Here is a 25,346-nt window from a genome sequence, read left to right on the forward strand (position 1 = left end):
CATAAATGCACTCATGAAGCACTATTACTTGTAATAGTATGAGTGCATATGGTATTTATGACTCAACTTAATGCATGCGATGAAAGTTGTGTTACTATTATCCTACCCGTACTGGTCTCTGATTTCAATTTCCCAGCTCTGTGACAGCACCTTCTTGTCCCTCATTATCCCTTCAGCTTCAGTTATAACTCACATCCTCAGTTATAACTCACAATTGTTCATCGGTTACCACGCATGTAGGTGTTTTTTAATCAAAATGGTCAGAGATGTTACGGCACACCTCTGGGAGCAGATGGGATTTGAACCCTGGTCTCCTGGCTCAGAGGTTGGGACACTACCACTGTGCACCAAAATACATAACAGTCACACGCACCGGCTCTCCACATTCAGGACACAACTGCAATCCTCTTGGGACTGGCAGGTTTACAAGGAGAATTTAATCAGCCAGCTTGAGTTTCTTCACTCAATTGCCTCTGGGATTGGGGAGAATGTTCAGAGTTTTCGCATCCATGTGGTTTTCTATCTTATTACTCACTTCTTCAAAAGTATTTAATGCATTTCAGGCGATTCCTGGATGTGCAAAGTGAATGTGTTGCAAGGGACATTAGTCCCAGGGACATGTTTGTGTTGTGATGACCCATTATCGAAGTTACCAATTTGCATTGAGTTCCATGTAATGGTTGTACTGTGGCAAAATAATTTGAAATAAGCAAAGGAAGCTGATGATATTACAGTCATGTTAATTTTCCAACAGATGATGTCCACATGACAATTCAATTTTATCTTAATTCTCACTCTTTCTGTTCTTTACCAATGGACTAGGACCTCCCTCTGCCCCAGTAAATGCCATGTCCACTGTGAATGGAACCACAGTGACCTTGGAGTGGAGCCCACCCTCCAGTAATGGAGGAAGGAGCGATGTCCGGTACAACATTATCTGCAGGAAGTGTGCGTGGGAGGCAAGCCAGTGTGAAGCGTGTGGCAACCGAATCCGATTCAGCCCAAAGCAGATGGGGCTGACACAGCCCGCTTTAAGTGTGATTAACCTGTTAGCGCACACCAACTATACCCTGACAATCGAGGCAGTCAATGGAGTCTCTGACCTCAGCCTGGAGTCCCGGCAGTTTGTTTCACTGAATGTTACCACAAACCAGGCAGGTACGAAACTCATGTCTTATTAAACCAAAATAGTTTAGTTGGGAGACCGTTAGGCTGATGACTAAATGATCCCTGGTTCAGTTTGGGTTTTGGCAGAATAAGGTCACCATTTCAGTTCTTGAGATCCTGGGTTCAAGACCCAACTGCTCCAGAGATTTGTTGTACCATCTCTGAACAGGTTGATTAGCAACTATTCATTTATGATGGAATCAGAGGTACACGCATAACCGAATAGTAACAAACCCTGGGCTCCATATCCTGAAGGAAAATTCAACAATTGCACATTCAGTGTCCTATGGAGAGATGTGGTATCATGGTAATATCAATGGATTGGTAACCTAGTCATCTGTGGGTTCAAATCCTGTCAGAATGGGTAGTGAAAAGTGAATTCAATAAAAAGCTAACCTGATAGTCATTGCTGATTGTCTGGTTCACTGATGCCATTAAGGAAGGGAAATCTGCTGTCCTTATCCAGTCTGGCCTACATGTGATTCCAAACTCACAGCAATAGGACCTAGGCAGTTGTGGAGGGGCAATACATGACAGGGCCAGTGAATGACATGGACAATAAACACCCCCATTCCATAAATGAATAATGAAAATAATGACTAGTTATAAAGTTATAGAGGCGTACGGCATTGAAACAGGCCCTTCCATCCAACTTGTCCATGCTGACCAGGTTTCCTAAACTGAGTTGATCTATTTGCCTGCATTTGACTCATATCTCACTAAACCATTACTGTTCATTTACCTAAATGTCTTTTAAATGTTGTAATTGTACCCAGCTCGACCACTTCCTCTGGCAGCTCATTCCATACATGTACCACATTCTGTGTGAAAAAGGTGCTCTTTAGGTCCCTTTTAAATCTTGCCCCTCTGACCTTAAACCTGTGCCGCTTCGAGAATGGACCTTATCTATGCCTATCATATAAACTTCGATAATTTCATCTCTCAGCCTCCTATGCTCCAGGGAAAAAAATCCCAACCTATCCAGCCTCTCCTCATAACTCAAACCATCCAGTCTTGGTACCATTCTTGTAAATCTTTTCACACTTACCAATTTATTAACATCCTTCCTTTAGTAGGGTGACCAAAATTGTATGCAGTACTCCAAATGTGGCTATACTAATCTCTTGTATAGATGTAACATGACGTCCCAACTCTTGTACTCAATGCTTTGACCAACGAAGGCAAACTTGCCAAACATTTTCTTCACCATCCTGTCTATCTGTGATCCACTTTCAGGAAACTACATACCTGCACCTGTAGTTATTGTTTTCCAATATTAACATCAAGCTTGTGAAATAACTGTGGACAAACTGTACTGCAATTCTTTCAATAAGATCAATTAGCATAAGTAGAAAAGAAAATTGATGTAAATTGTATTAAGATGAATTCAGAATGTGGATCTCATGCACCATTCCCTTTTCGCTGCTGTACATTTTGCATATTCACTGCTAGAAGGAGTAAAGATATTCCCTGTCAATTATTCAGTATGTTTTAAAATGGAAAAGAGGAAAGAAGCAGTGCACTGTAATTCAGCCTCATATCTTGACATTATGAGTTCCCCAGCATATAGACTAAATCTTGAGTCCCAATGTGATTGCAGATTGACACGATCAGGAATTCTGTAGAATTAATCACCAAGGAGACTGAGGATGCTGCCATGTTCAATCAGAGATTCTGATTTACCACCTTATCCAACTTTACCCACACTTACCCCTATTTCATTTACTCCACCTGATGGATGTGCCAGCAAATCTCATTAATTTATACCAATCGGGAACCATGGCGTAATTAAGAGGAGGTGATGTTATAGTGGTATTATCAGTACACTATATCTAGACACTAAGGTAATGATCTGGGGGTCTAGGTTCAGAGCACACCATGGCAGATAGTGAAAGTTAAAATCAATGAAGATCTGGAAATAAGAGTCTGTTGATGACCATGAAACTTGATGATTGATTTAAAAAACCCAGCTGGTACACTAATTTCCTTTCAGGAAGGAAATTGCTCTCCTTTCCTGGACTGGTCTACATGTAACCCACAGTGATATGGTTGACTCTGAACTGCCATCTGAGCAATTGGAGATGGGCAGTGAATGCTGACCTGACCAGCGATGGGAGCCTGAAGCTATTTCAATCCGAGTGAATCTGAGATCTACCCAGTGGCACTGCTGAGTAACCCCTTGCAGGATTGGCTTCAGGCACTGACTGACTGGATGCACTACTTAAAAATTGAAGAGTCTGGGTGCTGCAGTGGATTTGGATTTTTCAGCTGGGAATTTGTTCATTTCTCCTGTATTCAGCCATTACCCAATCCAAATTAAGCAGCCCTGATTAATTCTATTTTGTTCATTGCTCTGGGTGGAACACCAGTTCACCGAATGAGATCCACCTTGTGCCTCCACAGACAGCAGGAGGAGTGAGTGATGGTGACCTGCTCAAAGGAGACCTTACATAGTCCACCAGCTGTGTAGACTGGGAGGCCATTTCCTGGAAATCTCAGAGGAACAATGTAGGAGAACATCAATCAAAGATCACAGCATGAGTGGAAGATAGGGTGAATGTATTTGATAAAATATGAAATTAACAGATGGAAATTGAGAGAATCAATACTTGGTAATGTCCAGAGATGACAGAACATGAGGTAGCCATCCCACAAAACCACAATGATCACTTGTTCCTAAGTCAGTGTATAATAATCTACCTTAACAAGGACAGTGAACAAGACCTCTTATTAGATGTTTTCCAAGTATAACCTTTCCATTATCAGGACACCATCTTGGAGGGTCATGCCTGGTTGAATGAGTGCTCCCAGGCTGATTGTTGGTGGAAATTAGCCTGTAATACTGACATGACTAAAGTAGGAACAGCAAAAGAAAGACCCACATTTATATAGCACCTTTCATGACTACACGATATCTCAAAGCATTTTAGTCAATTAAGGAGTTTTGAAGTCTAACATTGTTGAGATGTGGGCATTGAAGTTGTCATGGCCAGACAATCTTGACTATTTTTGATACTGTTTTATTGATACTTTCATGGGATATGGGCATCGCTGGTTGGACAAGCATTTATTTCCCGTTCCTCGTTGCCTTTGAGAAGGTGCTGGGAAGCTGCTATCTTGAACAACTGCAGTCTTTGAGTATAGACAAAGCAAGTACGGAGGGAGATCCAACATTTTGATACAATGGCAGCGAAGGAATGTCAACTTAGTTCAAAGTCAGAATCGTTTGTCTCTTGGACTGGATCAGGTGATAAGTTACTACCAATTCACTTGCTGTTGTAAATGATAAGGATCACAAATTTGGAAGGTGTGGTCAAGGGAGGCTTGACAAGTTGCTGGTCATGGTGATAGAGGGCATTTAATCTGGTTAGTAGGGTGTTAGTCAAGAGGGTATTCTATCACAGTCCTAACTTGTACCTGGAAGATGGTGGACAGGTATTTGACATACTCTGTAGGCACGGTATGTACGTGGCAGATCCAAATAACTTAATGGTCACCCTCAGGATATTGTTATCAAGAGCAGATGGTTAGATTCATTCTTGTTAGAGATGGCAATTGTTTGGCACATGTTTGGTGCAAATGTGACTTGTACGTATCTGCCCAGGTTTGAGTATTGTCTGCATCTAGCAACATATGGGCACAGACTGTTTCAGCATGTACAGAGTTGATTGAGGGGGTAAATATTGGACAAGAAGGAGATCTCCTCTTATTTGAGATATTATTATGGGATCTTCCACATCCACCTCAGTGATCCAACACTGGCACCTTCTCATACTAAGCCTGTGGTAGCTAACCATACCCCCAACCAACTTCCCAAGAGCATAAGGGAGAAATTTCTTGGAGATCGGGACTGATGTAAATTCATGAGATCCATTAGAAATTTCACTGAACACACTGCACTGAAGCAGAGGCTCTATAGTTTCCTGCAATCTGGCCTCACAGTTGGTTGCATCATTGTGGTTTGCTGCCTGTTGAACAACAGGGCAATCCAAAGAGAGTGACAGTTGGAGCCGGTTTTGTGGAGTGTTAATTAAGTGGTGTCAGATAAACTTTGTCATAGGATCCATATCCTGTAGTTTCAGACAGGCATGCACACTGGTAGATGCATTACCATGATGAGTGCTTCTGTTCAGACTCAAAGTTAATCAGCATACACTTGCAAACCAGTGATTTCATATCATAATACAGTATGAAAGTTGGCTTTCTCCTTAACGTGGTGTTCTTGTAAATTATCCTGATGAGTGAAGGCAAAAAAATGTCTTTTTTTCAGCAATAATCAAGGTTCTAAATCAAATGACTATTCTCATGATAGGGTGTAAGCAAGTGTTGGACATCTCACTGGGCTATGGTGTTCTGTCTGCCCACTTGCTTAATGGCTGTTCAATTTTCAACTTTTTTTCATGGCACATGGGTATTACTGGCAAAGCCAGCATTCATTGCCTCTCCCTGACTGCCCTTGAAACAGCTGAATGGCTCTCCAAGATGTTTCAAAGGACAGTTTGGAGTCAGTACATTGCTGTTAGTATAGAGTGATTTAATGGGCAAGGATGGTAGACTTCCTTCCTTGAAGGGCATTGGTGAGCAAAATTGTTTTCAAACAATAATCCAGCAATCTGATGGTCCCCATCACTGATTTCAGTTTTTTAAAAATTCTAGATCTATTTAACAAATGGATTTTACATTACCTCTGCTACTGAGGTGGGATTTGAACTCTGGTTTGCTCAGCACTGTCCCCCGCTGGATGACTTGTCCCATTATTTACCAATATATCCCCATTAGTATAATATGGAGCAAGCTTTCTAAATTATTAACCTATTGAAAGTAACATTAATCTACTTTGGAGACTAATTCAAGCTCTTTTATGCTCATGCTTTCTCTGTTCCCAGCTCCATCCCAGATCTTGGTGGTCAAACAGGAAAACACCAGCCAGAACAGTGTGACATTAATGTGGCAGGAGCCAGACCAGCCAAATGGCATCATACTGGAATATGAAATCAAATACTTTGAGAAGGTAAACCATTTCCTACTTCATTGTGTAAGGTGAATCATTGTCTCTTATGATGTAAAAGGTAGATGGGTTCCGTTGTTGTCTTAGAGTTTGTATCTATGGGATGCCTGCCTTGTGTCAAAGATCCCTAACGTAGATAACTCCTGCAGTCTGAGAATTGATGCAGCAATATTTTAAAGTATACTCACTATTGCATTTCTGTAACTTGCCATGAGGTAATGTCTATTGTCCTATGCCAAGGCAAGGTGTTCCTTTCTGTCTGTTTTGACTAGGTCCACCAGGACTTTATTTTAGGTAGGATTCTCCAGAGTCACCCACCTGCTTCAGAAAGACATACAAAGATAGGAAGATACGATTTGGGAGAAGGAGCAGGTTACTCAGCTCCTTGCATCTGCTCCACCATTCAGTAAATTATGGCTGATCTGATTATGCCATATTCCCATTTACAACCCCCCAGCCCCTAATAAATATTCACTTCCTTTTGTCAACCAAGAATCTATCTACCTCTGCCTTAAACATATTCAAAAACTTTGCTTCCATCACCACTTTTTTGTGGAAGACTGTTCCAAAGACTTACAATGCTTTGTGTGAGAAAGAAATTTCTCTGAACCCCTGTCAAAAATGATTGCCACCCTATTTTTGAACCAGTTCTGGATTCTGCAGCAGGATGCAGCGTGCTTTCCACACCCACCATATTGAGACCTTGTATGATCTTCTATGTTCCAATCCTTTTCTTCTTTTAATTTGAAGTGGATTCAACCCTAAGTTTTTCAACCCTTCCTCAGAAGGCACTCAACTATTCCTTGTAGTCGACGATGCCCTCCACCGCATCTCTTCCACTTCCTGCTCCTCCGCCCTTGAGCCCCGCCCCTCCAACCGCCACCAGGACAGAACCCCACTGGTCCTCACCTACCACCCCACCAACCTCCATGTACAACGTATCATCCGCCGTCATTTCCGCCACCTCCAAACCGACCCCACCACCAAGGATATATTTCCCTCCCCTCCCCATCAGCATTCCGTAAAGACCACCCCCTCCGTGACTCCCTCGTCAGATCCACACCCCCCACCAACCCAACCTCCACCCGCGGCACCTTCCCCTGCAACCGCAGGAGGTGCAAGACTTGCGCCACCTTCCCCTGCAACCGCAGGAGGTGCAAGACTTGCGCCACCTTCCCCTGCAACCGCAGGAGGTGCAAGACTTGCGCCACCTTCCCCTGCAACCGCAGGAGGTGCAAGACTTGCGCCACCTTCCCCTGCAACCGCAGGAGGTGCAAGACTTGCGCCACCTTCCCCTGCAACCGCAGGAGGTGCAAGACTTGCGCCACCTTCCCCTGCAACCGCAGGAGGTGCAAGACTTGCGCCACCTTCCCCTGCAACCGCAGGAGGTGCAAGACTTGCGCCACCTTCCCCTGCAACCGCAGGAGGTGCAAGACTTGCGATCGCATTTCCAAAGCCCCTCCCCCAAGTCCCTCCTCCCTACCTTTTATCTTAGCCTGCTGGACACACTTTCCTCATTCCTGAAGAAGGGCTTATGCCCGAAACGTCGATTCTCCTGTTCCTTGGATGCTGTCTGACCTGCTGCGCTTTTCCAGCAACACATTTTCAGCTCTGATCTCCAGCATCTGCAGCCCTCACTTTCTCCTATTCCTTGTATTAGCCCAGCATACATTCTCTGAACTGTTTCACCCTATTTACATCCTTACTTAAACAAGTTGACCAGTATTGTAGACAGTACTGCAAATGTAGTCTCGTCAATGTCCTGTAGAATTGAAACACAACCGCTCCACTTTTGTATTCAATTCCTCTCTCAATAAAGAATAAGATTCTATTAGCTTTCCCAATTACTTCCTATAATCGTAGACTAATCTCTTACAACTTGCACTGGGACACCCAGATCCCTCTGCATCTCTAAGGTCTATGATCTCTCACCATTTAAACCACACACTTTGCTTTTGTTCTTCCTGTCCAAGTGGACAACTTCTCATCTTCCCACATTGTGTTGTATGATACTTTCACCGTGCTAAATGGGATAGACTTCGAACAGATCTAGCAACTCGTGCCTGGACATCCATGAGGTGCCCTGGACCATCAAGAACAGCAGAATCATGCTCTAACACAATCTGCAACCTCATGCCCTGTTATCTCCCCTACTCTACCATTTCCGTCTAGCGAGGGGATTAACCCTGGTTCAATGGCAAGACAAGAAGACCTGCTAGGAATAGCACCAGGTGTACATAAAAATAAAGTGACAGCCTGGGGAAGCTACTTGTATGCCAGACAGTATAAGCAGCAAGTGATAGACAGAGTTAAGTTATCCCACATCCAACAAATCAGATCAAATGTCTGCAGACCTGCCACATTCAGTCAGGAATGTTGGTGGGTAATTAAACAACTCACTGGAGGAAAATGGTCCACAAATATTCCCATCCTCACTAATAGAAGAGACCAACACATCAGTGCAAAAGATAAAGCTGAAGTAATAATCTTCAGCCAGAAGTGCTGACTGGATAATCCATCTCGGCCTTCTCCAGAGATCCCCAGCATCACATGTGACAGTTTTCAACTCTCTCCACATGATATCAAGGAGGCACTGGACATTGCAAAGAGTATGGGTACCGACACAATTCCAACAATCGTACTGAAAACTTATGAGATAAGGTGAGAGTGCATTTGGCCCCTGGCAAAACTGGTGTCAATGGGAATCATACCTGGCATAAAGGAAGATGGTTGTCGGTGTTGGAGGTCAGTCTGCTGAGTTACATGACATCACTTCAGAGTAGTGTCCTAGGCTCAATCACTTTCAGCTGCTTCCTCAATGATCTTCTCTCTATTATACGGTCAGAAGTGGGGATGTTCACCGATAATTATGCAATGTTGTGACTCCTCAGATTCTGAAGCAGTCCATGCTCAAATGCAGAAAAACTGGACGATATCAAGGCTTAGACTGTGAAGTGGCAGGGACCATTTGTACCACTCCAGTGCCAGATAATGACTCTGTCCAATAAAATAAAATCTAACCATCGCCCCATAACATTTAATAATATTTTCATCACCAAATCCCCATTTTCAATACATTGAACTTTGCAATTGCTGATAAATCAGATAACAGGTTGACCTGGAGACTTTGGGGAGCAAGGAAGGGTCAGTGAGTTGGTGAGGGAGTGCTGGAAAAGCATTTAGCTGCTAGATCCTACCTCAGCTTTGTTGCTGGGGGTTTATGAAGTTGAGAGTGTGGTGCTGGAAAAGCACAGCAGGTCAGGCAGCATCCAAGGAGCAGGAGAATCGACGATTTGGGGCATAAGCCCTTCATCAGCCATTCTTGATGAAGGGCTCATGCCCAAAACATTGATTCTACTGCTCCTCAGATGCCACCTGACCTGCTGTGTTTTTCCAGCACCATACTTTCGATTCTAACCTCCAGCATCTGCAGTCCTCACTTTTTTCCTGGGGGTTTATCTGGCCTCTGGTCATAGAGTCTAAAAGTTTATTAACGTATAAGGCTCACAATCTCATTAATTTATTCAAATTACTGATTTGCCTCTTGAGGTCACATTACACATCTGATCAACTCCCCCACACCAAACCCACCCACCACCTCCATCCCAGTTAAACAGAAATAGGCACCCATTGCAGTGACTTAAAGTCAGATTCAGATTTTTAAGAATTCCACTTCCTATCCCTCATCCATCACACCCACCTTCCCTTTTCTTACCTGTTCTGAGGGAATACATCTCCCCACTGACTCTGTGACTATCTGAAGTGTTTTTAATTAATATAGTCAGTAAAGCTGGAGAAACTGAAGTTCCTGTTTTTTGCTCTAAGCAGCCCTGTTTCATGTTTCTTCTCAATTATGTCAAACTGCAGTAAAGGCTTGTTGAAAATTCAAAATCGAAAGCAGTGTTCAAATTCCACTTCAATGTGACAGCTCCTCTCTGCATGCTAAAATGAGTTATTAAACCTATATCAGATTCAGCCTGGGAAGACTCAGCACAGTATCCCATCCTTAGCTGATGGGTCCTCTCAGTCATACACTTGAAGTTGCAATAATGTTATCAGACATCAAACCATCTGGCCAGTCATAATTAACAACTCTTCCTGTTCACTGTCAAAACATTCAATTAACAACCTCAGGCAGTAAAATAGCTTTGTTCAGACACTGGATCTACAATGGTAACTAACCATTGATGTATTCAATAGTGGAGTCAATTCCATCATCTAGTTCTAATTCACAAAGATGTCTGCTTTAACATATTAAACCATTAATAAATGGTGAATATTTGGAGCAGAAAAATGTGTTGCTGGAAAAGTGCAGCAGGTCAGGCAGCATCCAAGGAGCAGGAGAATCGACGTTTCGGGCATAAGCCCTTCTTCAGGATTCTCCTGCTCCTTGGATGCTGCCTGACCTACTGCGCTTTTCCAGCAACACATTTTTCAGCTCTGATCTCCAGCATCTGCAGCCCTCACTTTCTCCTAGAATATTTGGAGCAGCCATTCATTGGGACCCTTTATTGTGATCAAGTGACAGTTGCTTTGTAAGATCTTTAACAAGGCCTTTGACAAGGTACCTCATGGTTAGTAAGGTTAGTTCACATGGAATCCAGGAGGGCGAGCCAATTGGATACAAAATTGATGGTAAGAAACAGAGGATAGTGGTAGAGGGTTGTTTTTCAGACGAGAGGCCTGTGACCATTAGGTATGTCACAAGGACTGGTGCTTGGTCCAATGTAGTTTGCAATTTGTATACCTGTAAACGATTTGGTTAAGAATATAGGAGACATAGTTAGTATTTTTGCAGGTGACACCAAAATTGGTGGTGGAGTGGACAGTGACAAAGAGGCTGAGAGGGTGATTCATAGAAGCTACAGGGACATAGTTACGCTGGAGAACAGAGGTAGCTGGGTAACAGTAAGAGGTGGGAAGGGGAGGAAGCAGGCTTAGTATTTTTGCAGGTGACACCAAAATTGGTGGTGGAGTGGACAGTGATAAAGATTATCTAAGAGTACAATGAAATTTTAATCAACTAGGCCAGTGGGCCAAGGAATTGTAAATGTAGTTAAATGCAGATAAATGTGAGGTGTTACAGGACTAATGGTAAGGCCCTGGGGAGTGTTGTCAAACAGAGAGTCCTAGGGTGCAGGTACATAGTTCCTCGAAAGTAGCAACAGAGGTAGACAAGGTGGTGAAGAAAGCATTTGGCATACTTTCCTTCATCGATCAGAGCATTGAGTACAAGCATTGGGACACCATGTTATGACTGTACAGAACATTGGTGAGGCCACATTTGGAGTACTGCATATATTTCTGAGTCACCCTGCTAAAGGAAGGATGTTATTAAAATGTGAAGGATGCAAAAAAGATTTACACAGATTGGCAGGTCTGACTTATAAAGAAAGGTTGGATAGGCTGGTACCAATTCCCTGGAGTCTAGGTGGGTGAGGAATGATTTTATAATAGTTCTCAAATTGTGAGGGGCATAGATAAGGTGAATAGCCAAGGTCTTTTTCATAGGCTAGGGGATGTCCAAAACTAGAGGGTATAAGTTTAAGGTGAGACGGGAAAGATGTAAAAGGAAACTGAAGGGGAACTTTTTCACCCACATGGTAGTGAGTATATGGAATGAGCTGCCAGAGGAAGTGGGAGAGGTGGATACAATCACAATATTTAAGAGAAATTTGGAAAGCTACATGAATAGGAAAGGTTTAGAAGTATTTGGGCCAAATGCAGGCAAATAGGACTAGTTCAGTTTAGTAAACCTAACCAGCATGGACAAGCTGGGCCAAAGGGCGTGTTCCTATTCTGTACGACTCTATGACTCTGACTCTGATCTTCTGGAGCCAGAAAACAAGTGAAGTGTGAGCTCCCAACAGTTTATGTTGAACTTCAGAGAGGCTCAGCTCTTGAGTATATCAAGGCTGACCATGCTGTTTGTACTTCACACCTGAGTTTAACAGATTTAAGTATGGACCACAGCATACTCAGAGAGAGACAACACTACCTCCACCCCTGAACTCCCACCAAGAATCTCCCAACACCTGTAGATCTGATAATAGAGTAATTGCCTCCTGTATAGAGGAACCTCGATTTTCTGGGGAGTATTTTGTTCAGTTAATCAAATATCAGATAATCGATGCTGGATATTAAGATTTGCCACGCATCGGGACCTTGCGACCCTGTTTGGATGATCCAAAGTTTGGTTACTCAAATGCCAGGTAATCGAGGTTCCTCTGTATTTTGAAGTTGAATCCCTCGTTATCATTATCCCAAATATTATCCATAGGATCTTCTGCAGTAAATAACATTTGAGATCCCTCATCACTTTATTAATTCTGTTCAGTCCTGCCAGAATTTTATATGTTTAAAATCCAACAAATCTCCAGGACTTGGTGGCTGACACCCTAATGTTCCAAAAGATGCAGCTCCAGAAATAATGCTTGCATAGTTATGATTTTTCAATGTTCCCTCGATTCTCGAATCGATCCACCAGATTGGAAATTAACAAATGTACGCTACGGTCCAAACAAGGAAGCAGAGAGAAAATGAAGAATTTTTCCATCATCTGGAAAATACTAGAACCTTATCATTAAAGAAGTCTCAATATTTTGTTCGAAAATTACCTTCTAATCAGACAGAGTCAATATGGTTTATTAAGCAGTGAATCCTTTTTGACAGATGCAGCAGACTTTTCCAGCAATTTCCATTTTTGTTTCTGATATACAACATCCGTAGTTCTTTTGGTGTTTTAAAATAGACTACTTTGTGACAGTAACTGGTATAGTAGATAAAGGGAAACCAGTAGAGATAATATACTTGGATTTCCAAAAGCCATTCATTAAGGTGCCATACTGGAAGTTAAGACACAAAATAAAGGACCATGAAATTAGAAGTGATATGTTAGAATGGATAAGAGATTGGTTAATGGACCAGAAGCAGAGAGAGTAGGGGTAAGTGGGGCATTTTCAAGTTGGTAGGCTCCAAGTTGGTGGAGTGCTAAATGCTTAGTACCATGTCCTCAGCTACGTACAATATATGTTTGTTATTTAGACAAAAGTCCAAAAGTGATATATCCATAAGTCCAAAAGTGACAATACAAAGTTAGGCAATGTATGCAGTGGGGAGGACACAAAGAAGGTGCCAAAGAGACATAGGTAGGCTAGGTGAATAGGTAGCAAGGTGGCAACCGGAGTTTAATATTAATATGAGCTTATTTGCTTTGGTGGAAAGAATGAAAAAGCAGAATATTTCTAAAAGTTGTGGAATTTCCCAGTCGTGATGCTCAAAAGCATATCAGTGAACTTGTACCAGGAACACAGGAAGTTATATATTGATTTACTCCAACTGTATAGGACTTTGGTGGGATCACATCTAATACACAGTGTCCATTTTTGTGCTGTCTAAATGGAAAAGGATATATTTGCTTTGGGTGTGGCACAACAAAGGTTCATTACATTGGTTGCTGAAATGAGACCCAGTTAATTGGTGGTTTGCCCAGTGATGAGAGACAGTGGAATTTGAACCTTCTGGAATTTGGAAGAGTGCAAGGTGACCTGTTGGAGCTTGCAGGATTCTAATAGTCTTGAGAAATTAGATGTTGAGAGATTGTTTGCCATGACTGGTATAACATCAATTATTTAAATCTGAGATGTGCAATGATCTCTTCACTCAATTTTGGAATTGTAGGTGATCTATACTTAAAGATATTTAAAAGTCAGAGCAATACACTTTTAACATCTTGAAGAATCAAGAGATATGTGGAGGCAGAAAAGTAGAGTTGAGGTAAAGTGGTGGAGTATGCTGACAGGAATGTACAACCTTGTGGAGTGTTAAATGTTTAGTGCTGTGGCCTCAGCTAATTACAATCTGTGTTGGAGTATTATGTACAGTTTTGGTCACCCTGTTATAGGAAAGAATAGTTAAACTAGAAAGAGTGAAAAGCAGATTTACCAGGATGTTGCCAGGACTAGTAACAGAGTGAGAGCTGAAGAAAAAGTGTTGATTGAAGGTGTGGATCCTTCTGAGGATAGTTATAGGAAGAGATTGGCCAGGACAGGACTTTAATTCTTGAAATGTAGGAGAATGAAGGGTGACCTTATTGAGGAGTATAAAATCATAAGAGGCACCGATAGGATGAACATATAGTCTTTTTCTCAGGGATGGGGAATTAAAAATGAGCGGGCATAGGTGAGAGGGGAAAGACTTAAGAAGGACCTGAGGGGCAACTTCTTCACGCAGAGTGGTGCGTATATGGAACGAGCTGCCAGGGAAAGTGGTTCAGGCAGGTACAATAGCAAAATTTAAAAAACATTTGGATAGGTACATGGATGGAAGGGCTTAGAGGGATATGAACCAAATGTGGGCAGTTGGAACTAGCTGAGTGGGCACCCTGGTCAGTATGAAACCTGTTTCCATGTTATGATTCGGAGATGCCGGTGTTGAACTGGGGTGTACAAAGTTAAAAATCACACAACACCAGGTTATAGTCCAACAGGTTTAATTGGAAACACACTAGCTTTCGGAGCGTCGCTGTTGGACTATAACCTGGTGTTGTGTGATTTTTAACTCTGTTTCCATGTTGTATTACTCTATGATTCTATGCCCAATCCTCCTACTTTCACTATTCAGATCTTTTTGGTTCCCTATCTCAAATCAGTACCAGAAATTAGTCTTGAACCAGTAGACCCAGGCTAAATTTTTACCTGACTTAATGTAATTAAACCGGACAAGCCTAGAGGTTGAATAGTTGCAACTCAACATTGTTCCTGTTTACTGGATTGATCACTTGCTATCGATTAGGGCCATGCCTATAACTGTGAATATCTTGAAATAGGCTGCAGTTTCAGTTGCCGAGAAAACCGAAAATTGAATGATTTGTACAGAAATTACAATATCAAAACAGAGTGATCATGTCAACCAGCTCATATTGCCATTAATCTTCCATGTGCCACATGAACATGTCAAGTAATTTCAATCAAACCTACCAGTCAAGATATTGATAGCATTGGATTAGGTGCCAGGTTTACATCTGCCCAAATTCACGCTCCAGTTTCACAGGAGAAGTAGCAAATTAGGCACTGAGAATGTGGCACACTATCCAATATATGTTTCATCTTTTGACAAAGTGGAAGTTTTGTTTTTGATGAACAGCATTCGAAGTGTTATAAAATTCCTGACTTTTTCTCTGTTCTGTTCCATCCTCGTGGCAGCTTGCTGACAGAATTGCACGTGTCAATGACTTGCCATGGTATCATTCTGATTATCTATTCACTCACATGGACTTTGTGTCAGTTTGGCCTCGATTATTGTTGACAGCTCTTAGTTGAGCATTTGCCTTTTCTGTTGACCCACGCGACACAACTGACAATATCAGTACATCATGTAATGGCCTGTCAGGCGTAAAGACTTCTGCATTTTATTAGAGATGTTTATAATCTTGATTGAATTAAATATGAACCAAGGCCCTGTCTAATATTGAGTGAGGCAGAAGCATTTCATTATTACACTTTAAAAAAGCACAATTTAATCTTAATTTTATTCAGGGCCAGCTGTGGATTATACTTGTGCAGTTTAAGAGTAAATAAATAACAGGCTGCCTGTGATAGCTTCCATTGTTCATTAAAAATGTGTGAAAAGCTCACAGTTTATTCAGGATATGAGTTACAAGTGTCTCTCAGACTGCCAGCTAGTAGAGGGCTTAATCCCCTATCCAGTGAAGGTGCAACACATGGACTGAGGATGTAGAGGGACTAATCCCCTATACAGTGAAGGGATGTTAGACTAACAGGATGTAGAGGGACTAATCCCCTGTACAGTGAACGGGTGATACACAGACTGACAGGATGTAGAGGGACTAATCCCCTATACAATGAAGGGGTGACACACAGACTGACAGGATGTAGAGGGACTAATCCCCTATACAGTGAAGGGGTGATACACAGACTGACAGGATGTAGAGGGATTAATCCCTTGTACAGTGAAGGGATGATAGACTAACAGGATGTAGAGGGACTAATCCCTTGTACAGTGAAAGGGTTACAGGCTGACTGGATGTGGAGGGACTAATCCCTGTACAGTGAAGGGATGACAGACTGACACGATGTAGAGGGATTGACATTTCAGTAAGTTGAGGGGGAATTACAGAGTTCTGTTGAGCACCAGTCAACAATGATAAAGTCCTATTTATATTTTAGCAACTCCCTTATGTCAATGTTTGCTTCATACCCACATAGTAAATGCAATGCAGGAATAAACTTTTAAGCATTTGTTCACAGGATGTGGGCATCACTGGTTTGGACAGCATTTATTGACCAGAAGGTTAAGAGACAATCATATTGCTGTGGTTACTGGTCATTGTCAGGGTAGCACTTTATTGAATTCAAATTTCATCAACTGCCAAATTGGGATTTGAACTTGTGACTTCCGAACATTGCCTGAGGTCTGGGTTGTCAGTCCAGTGCCATCCCCACTACATCTTTGCATCCCCCTATAATCTAGTGGAAACAACTCAATTGAAGCTAAGGTTCTCTTCCTACATCAGCTGATATATTTGAGAATATGACACAATTTTATTATCATAGAGTCCTTAAGGTGTGGAAACAGGCCATTTGGCCCATCAAGTCCACACCAACCCTCTGAAGAGTATGCCACCTCAACCTATTCCCCTACCCTATTATTCTACATTTCCCCTGACTCATGACCTAACCTGCACATCCCTGAACACTATGGGCAATTTAGTATGGTCAATTCACCTGACCTGTACATCTGTGGGAGGAAACTGGACCACCTGGAGAAAACCCACGCAGTTACAGGGAGAATGTGCAAACTCCACACAGACAGTCACCCAAAGCTTTAATTGAACCTTCGTCCCTGGCACTGTGAGGCAGCAGTGCCAACCACTGAGCCACTGTGCTGCCATTTACTTCACATTTATTTTACCAAATGCAGGAACTTGATGCAAAGTCAATGTAAGTGAATATATGAATTGAGAATCTAGCTGAGATCAGTCTATCTGCCTCATGGAAATAAACACAGGATGTTGATTCAATAGGCTTGTACTTTATTTTGTTATATTACGCAGTCTGTGGATCTGAATGGGTCAGGGTTGGGGATTGGGGCACAGAACCTCAGACACTCCAAACCATGATTGGAAGCTCAGGAGATGGAAACAAACTTGCAGTGTCCCTTTGTCTGAGCTTTGTAGTCTACCTGTTACCCTCTGTGTTAAAGGTTAATGAGGGAAAGCAGGCAGTTAACCAATGCAAATATAATCGAGAACACTAATTATCAGATGGGTTGTCAAATCTGCCATTACAGTTGGAGCAGTATGGAGGATAATCATTGAGTAGGATTTGACGGGGATGTAAAAGGAGGAAGAAAATGATTCTGTGTTGATGGTGGGGTGAGAACTGGGTACGTTTACAGGTATATGGAAACAAGTAATCAATGAGTTGGAGCTTACCCCCCCCCCCCCCCCCCCCAACCACCACCACCACCCCGCACACCCTAGGCTATGTAATCACATGGACTGCTTTCATCACACCCAATCCATTTTCATCAGCTAATGGTCCCCATTATCAGCTTTCTCTCCTCCCTAGCTCACTATTATCCACCCCGCTGCCTGTCTAACTGCTGTTCTCTCTGTCTCTCTGAGCTCCATCTCTACCTGCCATTGCTCCTTTACCCACCACCTCCCATCATCATAAACCAATCTTTCCTAATTACAATCAGGTCTGACGAAGGGTCACTGGACCCGAAATGTTGATTCTGCTTTCTCTCCTCAGATACAGCCAGACTGTTGAGTATTTCCAGTAGTCTCTGTATTTTTTTGGAATTCTGTGATGTATAAGTTGAAGGAAAACTCTGACCAGAAAAGTACATGCGTAGGATTTGTCTATTCAATCTTCTAACCTCTGGACTTTAACTGAGACCTTGGCTGTAATCTTATGGAAACCTAAGTAAGGCATGGCAGAATTGTGTGAGATGTCCAGCTGAAGTCTATCTCAACATCTGAAGCAACTTGCTCCATCTTTTATGCATTGCTGAGTGAATGGGCACATTTCTCGCTCAGCACTTAAGGGGGATTCTGGCATATTAAATGTCTTGTGGACAGCTCAACTTGCCTCATTAATACTTTGTTTCCTATTATACCAAATCTAACAAATAAACTCGATGTTGGGCATTGTAGCCCATTGAGTCCTCACCATCCCTTTGAGGGGCATCCCACCCAGACCCATCACCCTCCTCTATACATGAAACCCCACATTTCCCATGGCTTATCCATTGACCCTGCACATCTGACATTATTGGAATTTGGCATGGCCATACCATTTAATCTGCACATCTTTGGACATTGGGAGCAAACCGGAGGAAATGCATGCAGACACTGGACGAATATGCAAACTCCACACAGGTAGTCGCCTGAGCGTGGAATCGGACCTGGGTCACTGGCAGTGTAAGGCTGCAATGCTAACCACTGAACCATTGTGCTCAAAGGACACTGTCCAGTTAAGGGGTGAGGAGCTGCATTTCAGACTGTCCTCCCACCCCTCTTTCTGCCCTACTGTGGGCTATTTTCCTCCTGGAATGAGTGGAAGGCAGGAATTCAGGAAACTGAAAGTGGGTGGTATGGCTATTACTGTTGGTGCCGGTGTGCCGAGTGAGTGAGTAGGCAGTGCTGAGGGCATGCAAGGTCAGTGGAGTTGGGTGTTGGGATGGGTAAGAGTACATGGGGAAGATGTTGCAGGCAATAGTGAGAGTGACAGAGCATGAGCCTTCATAGGAGGTGGATGCAGTAGCAGAGAGAGACTGAGTGTGAGATGTCAGTGAGAAGATGATGGCTCATACACTGTTGCCCTTTTTCCTACACCATTGATCATCCTCCAAATGGCTGAGACTGTACTGATCCAGGTGGTGACCTTGGACCAGGCTGGAATGTCTGGTGTCACGTCTCCACTGCTGGTCCTGGGGAATGAAGTATTCTGGGTCTACTTACATAGCATGGACCATAGCAGTTCAAGAAAGCAGCTCACCACCATCTTCTCAAAGGTAGGGATGGGCAATAAATGCGGGCCAGCCAGCAACACCCATGCTCCACAAGAGAACTCTTTTAAAAAAAACTGATTCAGAACAGACCAGAATTCACAAGTGATTACTTTATCTCGTGCTATTTGATCTGAGCAGCAAATGTCTCAAACTCTGTTTAGCTGAGATTAAACTGTATGTTTTTGATCTGATGTCCCATCATTGTGCTTTTTAAATCACAGCCTTACAGGGTGCAGTGACCAAAGGTGATAGCAACGTAAGGTATACGTACAGGCTGAGAGCAATATCAGAAATTGAAGCTGTTGTCTTTTGCAGTCATCCTCAGAGAGTTTGTCTGTATTTGCTCAGATTAACCTGACTAGGGTTCTCTTCTATGTTGGGCAATATCAGCCTGTGCTGAAAATGTGTTGCTGGAAAAGCGCAGCAGGTCAGGCAGCATCCAAGGAACAGGAGAATCGATGTTTCGGGCATAAGCCCTTCCTGAAGAAGGGCTTATGCCCGAAATGTCGATTCTCCTGTTCCTTGGATGCTGCCTGACCTGCTGCGCTTTTCCAGCAACACATTTTCAGCTCTGATCTCCAGCATCTGCAGCCCTCACTTTCTCTCAATATCAGCCTGTGTTCATATGTTGGCACGGGATTCCTTTTCATCTGTTTAACATCATTAATTTTGGTCGAGCAAATTATTATGGAGATTTATTTTGTTGTATTTGTTTTTGCATGTCGCTCAAATGTTCATTAAAATGAACTGCATACTCATTGGAGATTGAACAGAAACGTAGCTGCCTGTAATCTGGCTTTGCTTGTGCACTGACGTGATTGAGATTGAGCAGACATCCTGCTCAACGAATGTTGCTCCAACACTTGTTCTGGCTGCCGAAGAACATGGGGCGGATGTTGCAGCTTGACACAGGAACACTGTTAGTGCAAGTGTATCACCAGAATTAATTCAGCCTGCTCACATTGAGTAACTGTGTCAAATGAGCCCCTGATGCCATCATCAACTCTGAACTAAAGTCTTCAAGATTCACCATGAAAAATTAAAAAAAGAAACTTTAGAGAATAAACAGGCATGACAATTATTTCTGTTTTTTTTAAAATAATAAATCTTTTTGGTCCATCCCTTCTTTAAAGTGATTCCTCTATGATTGTCATGTTAGACTATACGATGAAGGAACAGGAGAAGGTCATTCACCCCATCTGCCATTCTTTGAGATCATGACTGACCTGATAATCTTCAACTCCACTTTTTGGCCTTTTCTCCGCAACCCTTACAGATTAAAAATCTGTCCATTTCAGCCTTGAAATGGACAACCTCTACAGCCCTCTGTGGTAAAGAATTCTACAGACTCACTGTTCTAGGAGAAGAAATTCTCCCTCATCTGTGTTTAAATGTGTGACCCCTTATTCTGAGGTTATGCCCTTTTGTCCTAAACTCTCCCACAAGTGGAAGCAACCTTACCACATCTACCCTGCCAAGTCTTCTAAGACTGTTGTATAATTCAATAATGTCACCTCTTATTCTTTTATATTTCAATGTGTACAGGTTCAACCTATTCAACCTCTCCTCCTAAGGCAATTCATCCTTACCTGGTATCAATCTCGTGACTCCCTCCGATGCCTGTATATCTCTCCTTACATAAGGTGCCCAAAACTGTTCACCGTATTCCAGTTGTTGTATGACTAATACCTTGTACAGTTTTAGCAGAGCCTCCCTACTTCAATGCTCAGTCTCCTTTGATTTGTCCCCCATGTTAGCTACTGATTTAGGAAAGTGTAGAGAGGAAAATCTGGCAGGTTTTAAAACCCATTTTGTTGCTATTCCATTCATTTAGATCTGATAACTGGGAAAGCTGGTGTGGATTCCTGGCTGTTAGTTCTTCATGTCTATACGCTGCTTACAAGATAATAACCTACCAACCAAAACTGAAAACTTCAGTTTTTATTGAAATATTAACATAGCATCAAGTCTGGCCTTTTGCTCATCTGGATTTCCATCATGACCTTGTTCTGCATGTCCCTATATCTGGGCTTCCCTTATTAATTTCCTTCGATTTGAAAGCACCCAATGAAACCTAGTCCTTCTATCAAACTTTTTGTTACTTGTCCTGCTATCACTTTACGTGACTCATTATCACTTGGATTATCTGATAACTCTTCTCTAAAGTGCCTTGGATGATCTATCATTTTAAAGGAATTGTATGAAAGTAAGTTCTTGCTGACATTTGTTGGTGATCCTCCTTGGCCTTTTTAGGAAGATTTTGGCTGAGGCATTTCTTTCGATGTTGCAGCCTATTCCAAAACAAAGGTATTCTCTTCCTTTGAGATGCTCACTTTCTGGCTGTGCCTTTTCAACATGAGTACCTGTTATTTCACCCATTTCTTTGCTTTACACACTGTAACTAGAGTTGCCAATCGCTCCTGGATTGTTCGGAACCCAGATCTGTTCGCCCTCATAATCGCCTGTAGATATAGTGATGAGCTTTCGCCTTAGGGTATTCATACCTGAAAATATGATTATTATAGCTCTCATAATATAAGAACAAGATGAATTCCAGATACCGTCACCAACTGGATGAATATATTTTGTCCCCTCTAATTCTTTTCCCAATCACCTTCTACCAATTCCATACTAGGCATGTGCACAAATTGATAAATCCACAGGATGAATAGAATGGAGGATTATGGGTATTCTGGTCACCATCATTGACTGATTGATTCATCCAACAGCCAATTGGTTGCAGAGCAGGGCTAGTTTGATAGCAGAATGTCAGGTGATGAAACTAATCACAATCTGTCTGGTCAGAGCGGGCAATCCTCTTGTTTATTTTGTATCAATCTGAGTTTGTAGCCTCTGATTTGTATTATGAGTAATGACTGGTAGTCTACCTCAAGCTGCTCCTCAAATGGAGTATTTTTACTGTCCCACAGGGTAAGGAACAGCAGAGTTACTCCACACTGAAAGCCAGGGGAACAAGTGTGACAGTCTCCAACCTGAAACCTGGAACTCGTTATGTATTTCAGGTCCGAGCTCGTACATCAGCTGGGTGTGGCCGATTCAGCCAGACCGTCGAGATTGAAACTGCGAAATCAGGTAGGTGCAGTGTGCGCTCCCAAGCAATATATCTGTCCAGCCTTTGTTCAGCGTGAAACCAGAGTGGTTGCTTATTGGCACTGGTCTTACAGTCAACACAGTTTTTCCACTCTGTATCACGTCCTACATCAAGTTTGATGTCTGAGAGATTATGGAGGCAGAAAAGGAAGTAGTTATTGGATCGGGCAGATGTTTATGTACAGTTTCAGAACAGGGGATGTAAGAGGAAGAGTAACCCATTCAATTCATGAAATCAGTTCCATCATTCAGTCCATTACTGACTCATTATCTACTTTAACTTCAATTGAGACAATGATCCCAATTCCTTTAATTCCTTCAGTATTGAAGGATTATTGAATCCCTGTCTTGAATATGCTTTAAGATAAAATCTGCAGTGGTAGGAAATTCCAATGTTTTACCATTTTCAAAGTTTCAGTGGAAAACCTGCCTGTCATCTCAGTTTTAAATGACCTAGCCTTATCCTGAGATTTTCACCTTCTCAATTTCGCAGTCAGGGGAGACACCCTGGAGAAATTCAACAGGTCTGGCAGCATCTGTGGAGAGAGAAACACAGTTAATGTGAAGGATTGAAGAAAAATCATATTGAACAAAACATCTTAACTCTGTTTCTCTTTCCACAAATGCTGTACGATCTGCTGAGTTTCTCTAGCACCTAATGTTTTTATTTCAGAATTCAGGTATTTGCAGTATTTTGCTTTTAATATCAGGGAAGCATCCTCCGGAATGATACTGTTTGAATCATGAAAGATGTTACAGTGAGATCACCATTCTTTTGTTTCTAAACTCTAGGGAATATAGGTCTAGTTTCTTCAATCTCTCTTCACAGAGCAATTCCCTTATTTCAAGAAATGATCTACTAAACCTTGTTGCTCTCTTGCTACAGGAAGCATGTCCCTCCTTAGAGGTAAATACTGACACAGATCAGTAGAACGCAATGACCTGTTTGTGCGTTATCAATTCAATGTCTATAACTATGTCATTTTTACCCTGGCTGGTGAGGTTTTCTCTCATTTTAGTCCTTGTGTTTAAAGGCTGATCGATCTCTATCTCTTTAACTTTCAGTCCTGCATTCCCGCTCTCACCTTCTGGTCCTTCTGACTCTGGACTCTTGTGTATTCCCTGTTCCTCTTGTACCTTCGGATGCCTCACCATAATGCTCTGAGAATTCACTGTCTAAAACTGTCCACCCTCCTGTGTCAAATCTGGGTCCTTGACCAAGTCTTTGCCATAGCTGGTAGCAACTCCCTTATTTGGTCCATTGTTATTTTCTTTCTTTATGCCCCTGTGAAGCTCAGGGAAGTTTCAATGTATATAATTTGGCTTTTATCAGTGCAAGTTGCCTTGAGAATTAAATACAAGAACATAGGCTGGTAAAGAATACCCCTATAATAAATTTGAACACTGACGGCGCACACTACCCTCAACAGAGTCCAATAGTAAGTCTGTTCCTTGCCTTGCCAGAATTTAAGATCCAACCCAACAGTTCTCCAAAGGAGCTTTCTTTGAGGAAAAGTGAGAGGCACACTGTGCTGATACCGCAGATAATTCACACATGAAGCACTGCACTAAATGGACTTGAAGATTTGTTGTTGTCCAGTAGTGGCCTGGGTTCAAGTCTCACCAGTCTCAGAGATATGTAACAACAGTTTGATTTGAAAGTATTGAAGTGAAATTGATTGCATAAAACACACAATTGCATAATGTCACAAAATCCAGGTTTTGGTCTACACGTTTGAGGTCTCTGCAATGATAAAAGGTGTTAAAATTCAAGTTTAGAATTCAATGGTGTAATCTTTGTACAAATACATTCTTCTAATATCAGAAACTGCACTTTTCCAACCAACAAATAGTGTTGGAGTCTGTTCAAATGTACAAAAAGTCCTTTTCTTTTTCTAATTCTATTTGGACAAATTATGACACATCTTCCACTGAGGTGGGATTCCCACTGCTCTGCTCCAAGCTCAATGACCACAGCTTAGTTCCCAACTAATGTCTACCTGTTGTGCTACAGTTAACACTCCACTGATATACAATTAGCAAAAAGGACAATAATTTCTACCCTTTATTTGTAAGAAAGCATCTGTATATAATCACCTGTCTTTAACTTGTCTTTAAATTGGGATCTCAATTCAAAATATAAGTTCATACTAACATTGATTTCCATGGCAACCATCAGAGAAGTCACAAAAAGGAAATAGACTCTCTATGTCAGTATCTGAACCACTCATTATTCAAGGAAAATATCAAGCTGTTCATTTCTTTTAATGATGCTTATTCATGTGAAGTGAGAATAAAATCCACCAATCCAAGTTGTGACATTATATTACATAAGCAATTTTTTTCTCTCTTTCTTTCCCCTGTAGTTTCACTCCGATATGATACGACTACAATCATCTGGATATGTTTTGCTTTAGTGACTGGGCTTATCGTCCTCCTGGCAATGTTTATCTGCAGGAAAAGGTAAATCTAATGCAATAATGCAGTGAAATTCTGGATAGGAGAAGATTCCTTTATCATAGAACATAGAAAAGTACAGCGCAGAACAGGCTCTTTGGCCCTCGATGTTGCGCCGATCCAATCCCACCTAACCTACACTAGCCCACTATCCTCCATATGCCTATCCAATGCCCGCTTAAATGCCCATAATGAGGGAGAGTCCACCACTGCTACTGCAGGGCATTCCATGAACTCACGACACGCTGAGTAAAGAACCTACCCCTAACATCTGCCCTATACCTACCACCCCTTAATTTAAAGCTATGCCCCCTGTAATAGCTGACTCCATACGTGGAAAAAAATTCTCACTGTCGACCCCATCTAAACCCCTAATCATCTTGTACACCTCTATCAAGTCACCCCTAAACCTTCTTTTCTCCAATAAAAACAACCCAAAGTGCCTCAGCCTTTCCTCATACGATCTTTCTACAATATCAGGCAACATCCTGGTAAACCTCCTCTGCACACGTTCCAGTGCCTCCACATCCTTCCTATAGTATGGCAACCAAAACTGCACACAATA

The 25,346-nt window shown here is 42.1% G+C and overlaps 1 protein-coding gene across 3 annotated transcripts in view; it reads left to right on the forward strand.

The window, feature by feature from the left end:
- The window catches only part of epha8 (eph receptor A8), a 523,624-nt gene that overhangs the window by 359,058 nt on the left and 139,220 nt on the right, over positions 1 to 25,346 (forward strand). For 2 of the 3 annotated variants that reach the window (XM_043675514.1, XM_043675512.1), the window contains exons 5-8: positions 823 to 1,158; positions 6,054 to 6,178; positions 22,144 to 22,306; positions 24,691 to 24,787. In XM_043675514.1, the coding sequence (XP_043531449.1) occupies positions 823 to 1,158; positions 6,054 to 6,178; positions 22,144 to 22,306; positions 24,691 to 24,787 (721 nt within the window). The remainder of the gene's footprint in view (positions 1 to 822; positions 1,159 to 6,053; positions 6,179 to 22,143; positions 22,307 to 24,690; positions 24,788 to 25,346) is intronic. The other variant, XM_043675513.1, reaches the window with a different exon arrangement.

The sequence above is a fragment of the Chiloscyllium plagiosum genome, chromosome 34 (assembly GCF_004010195.1).
Source record: "Chiloscyllium plagiosum isolate BGI_BamShark_2017 chromosome 34, ASM401019v2, whole genome shotgun sequence".
NCBI lineage: Eukaryota > Metazoa > Chordata > Chondrichthyes > Orectolobiformes > Hemiscylliidae > Chiloscyllium > Chiloscyllium plagiosum.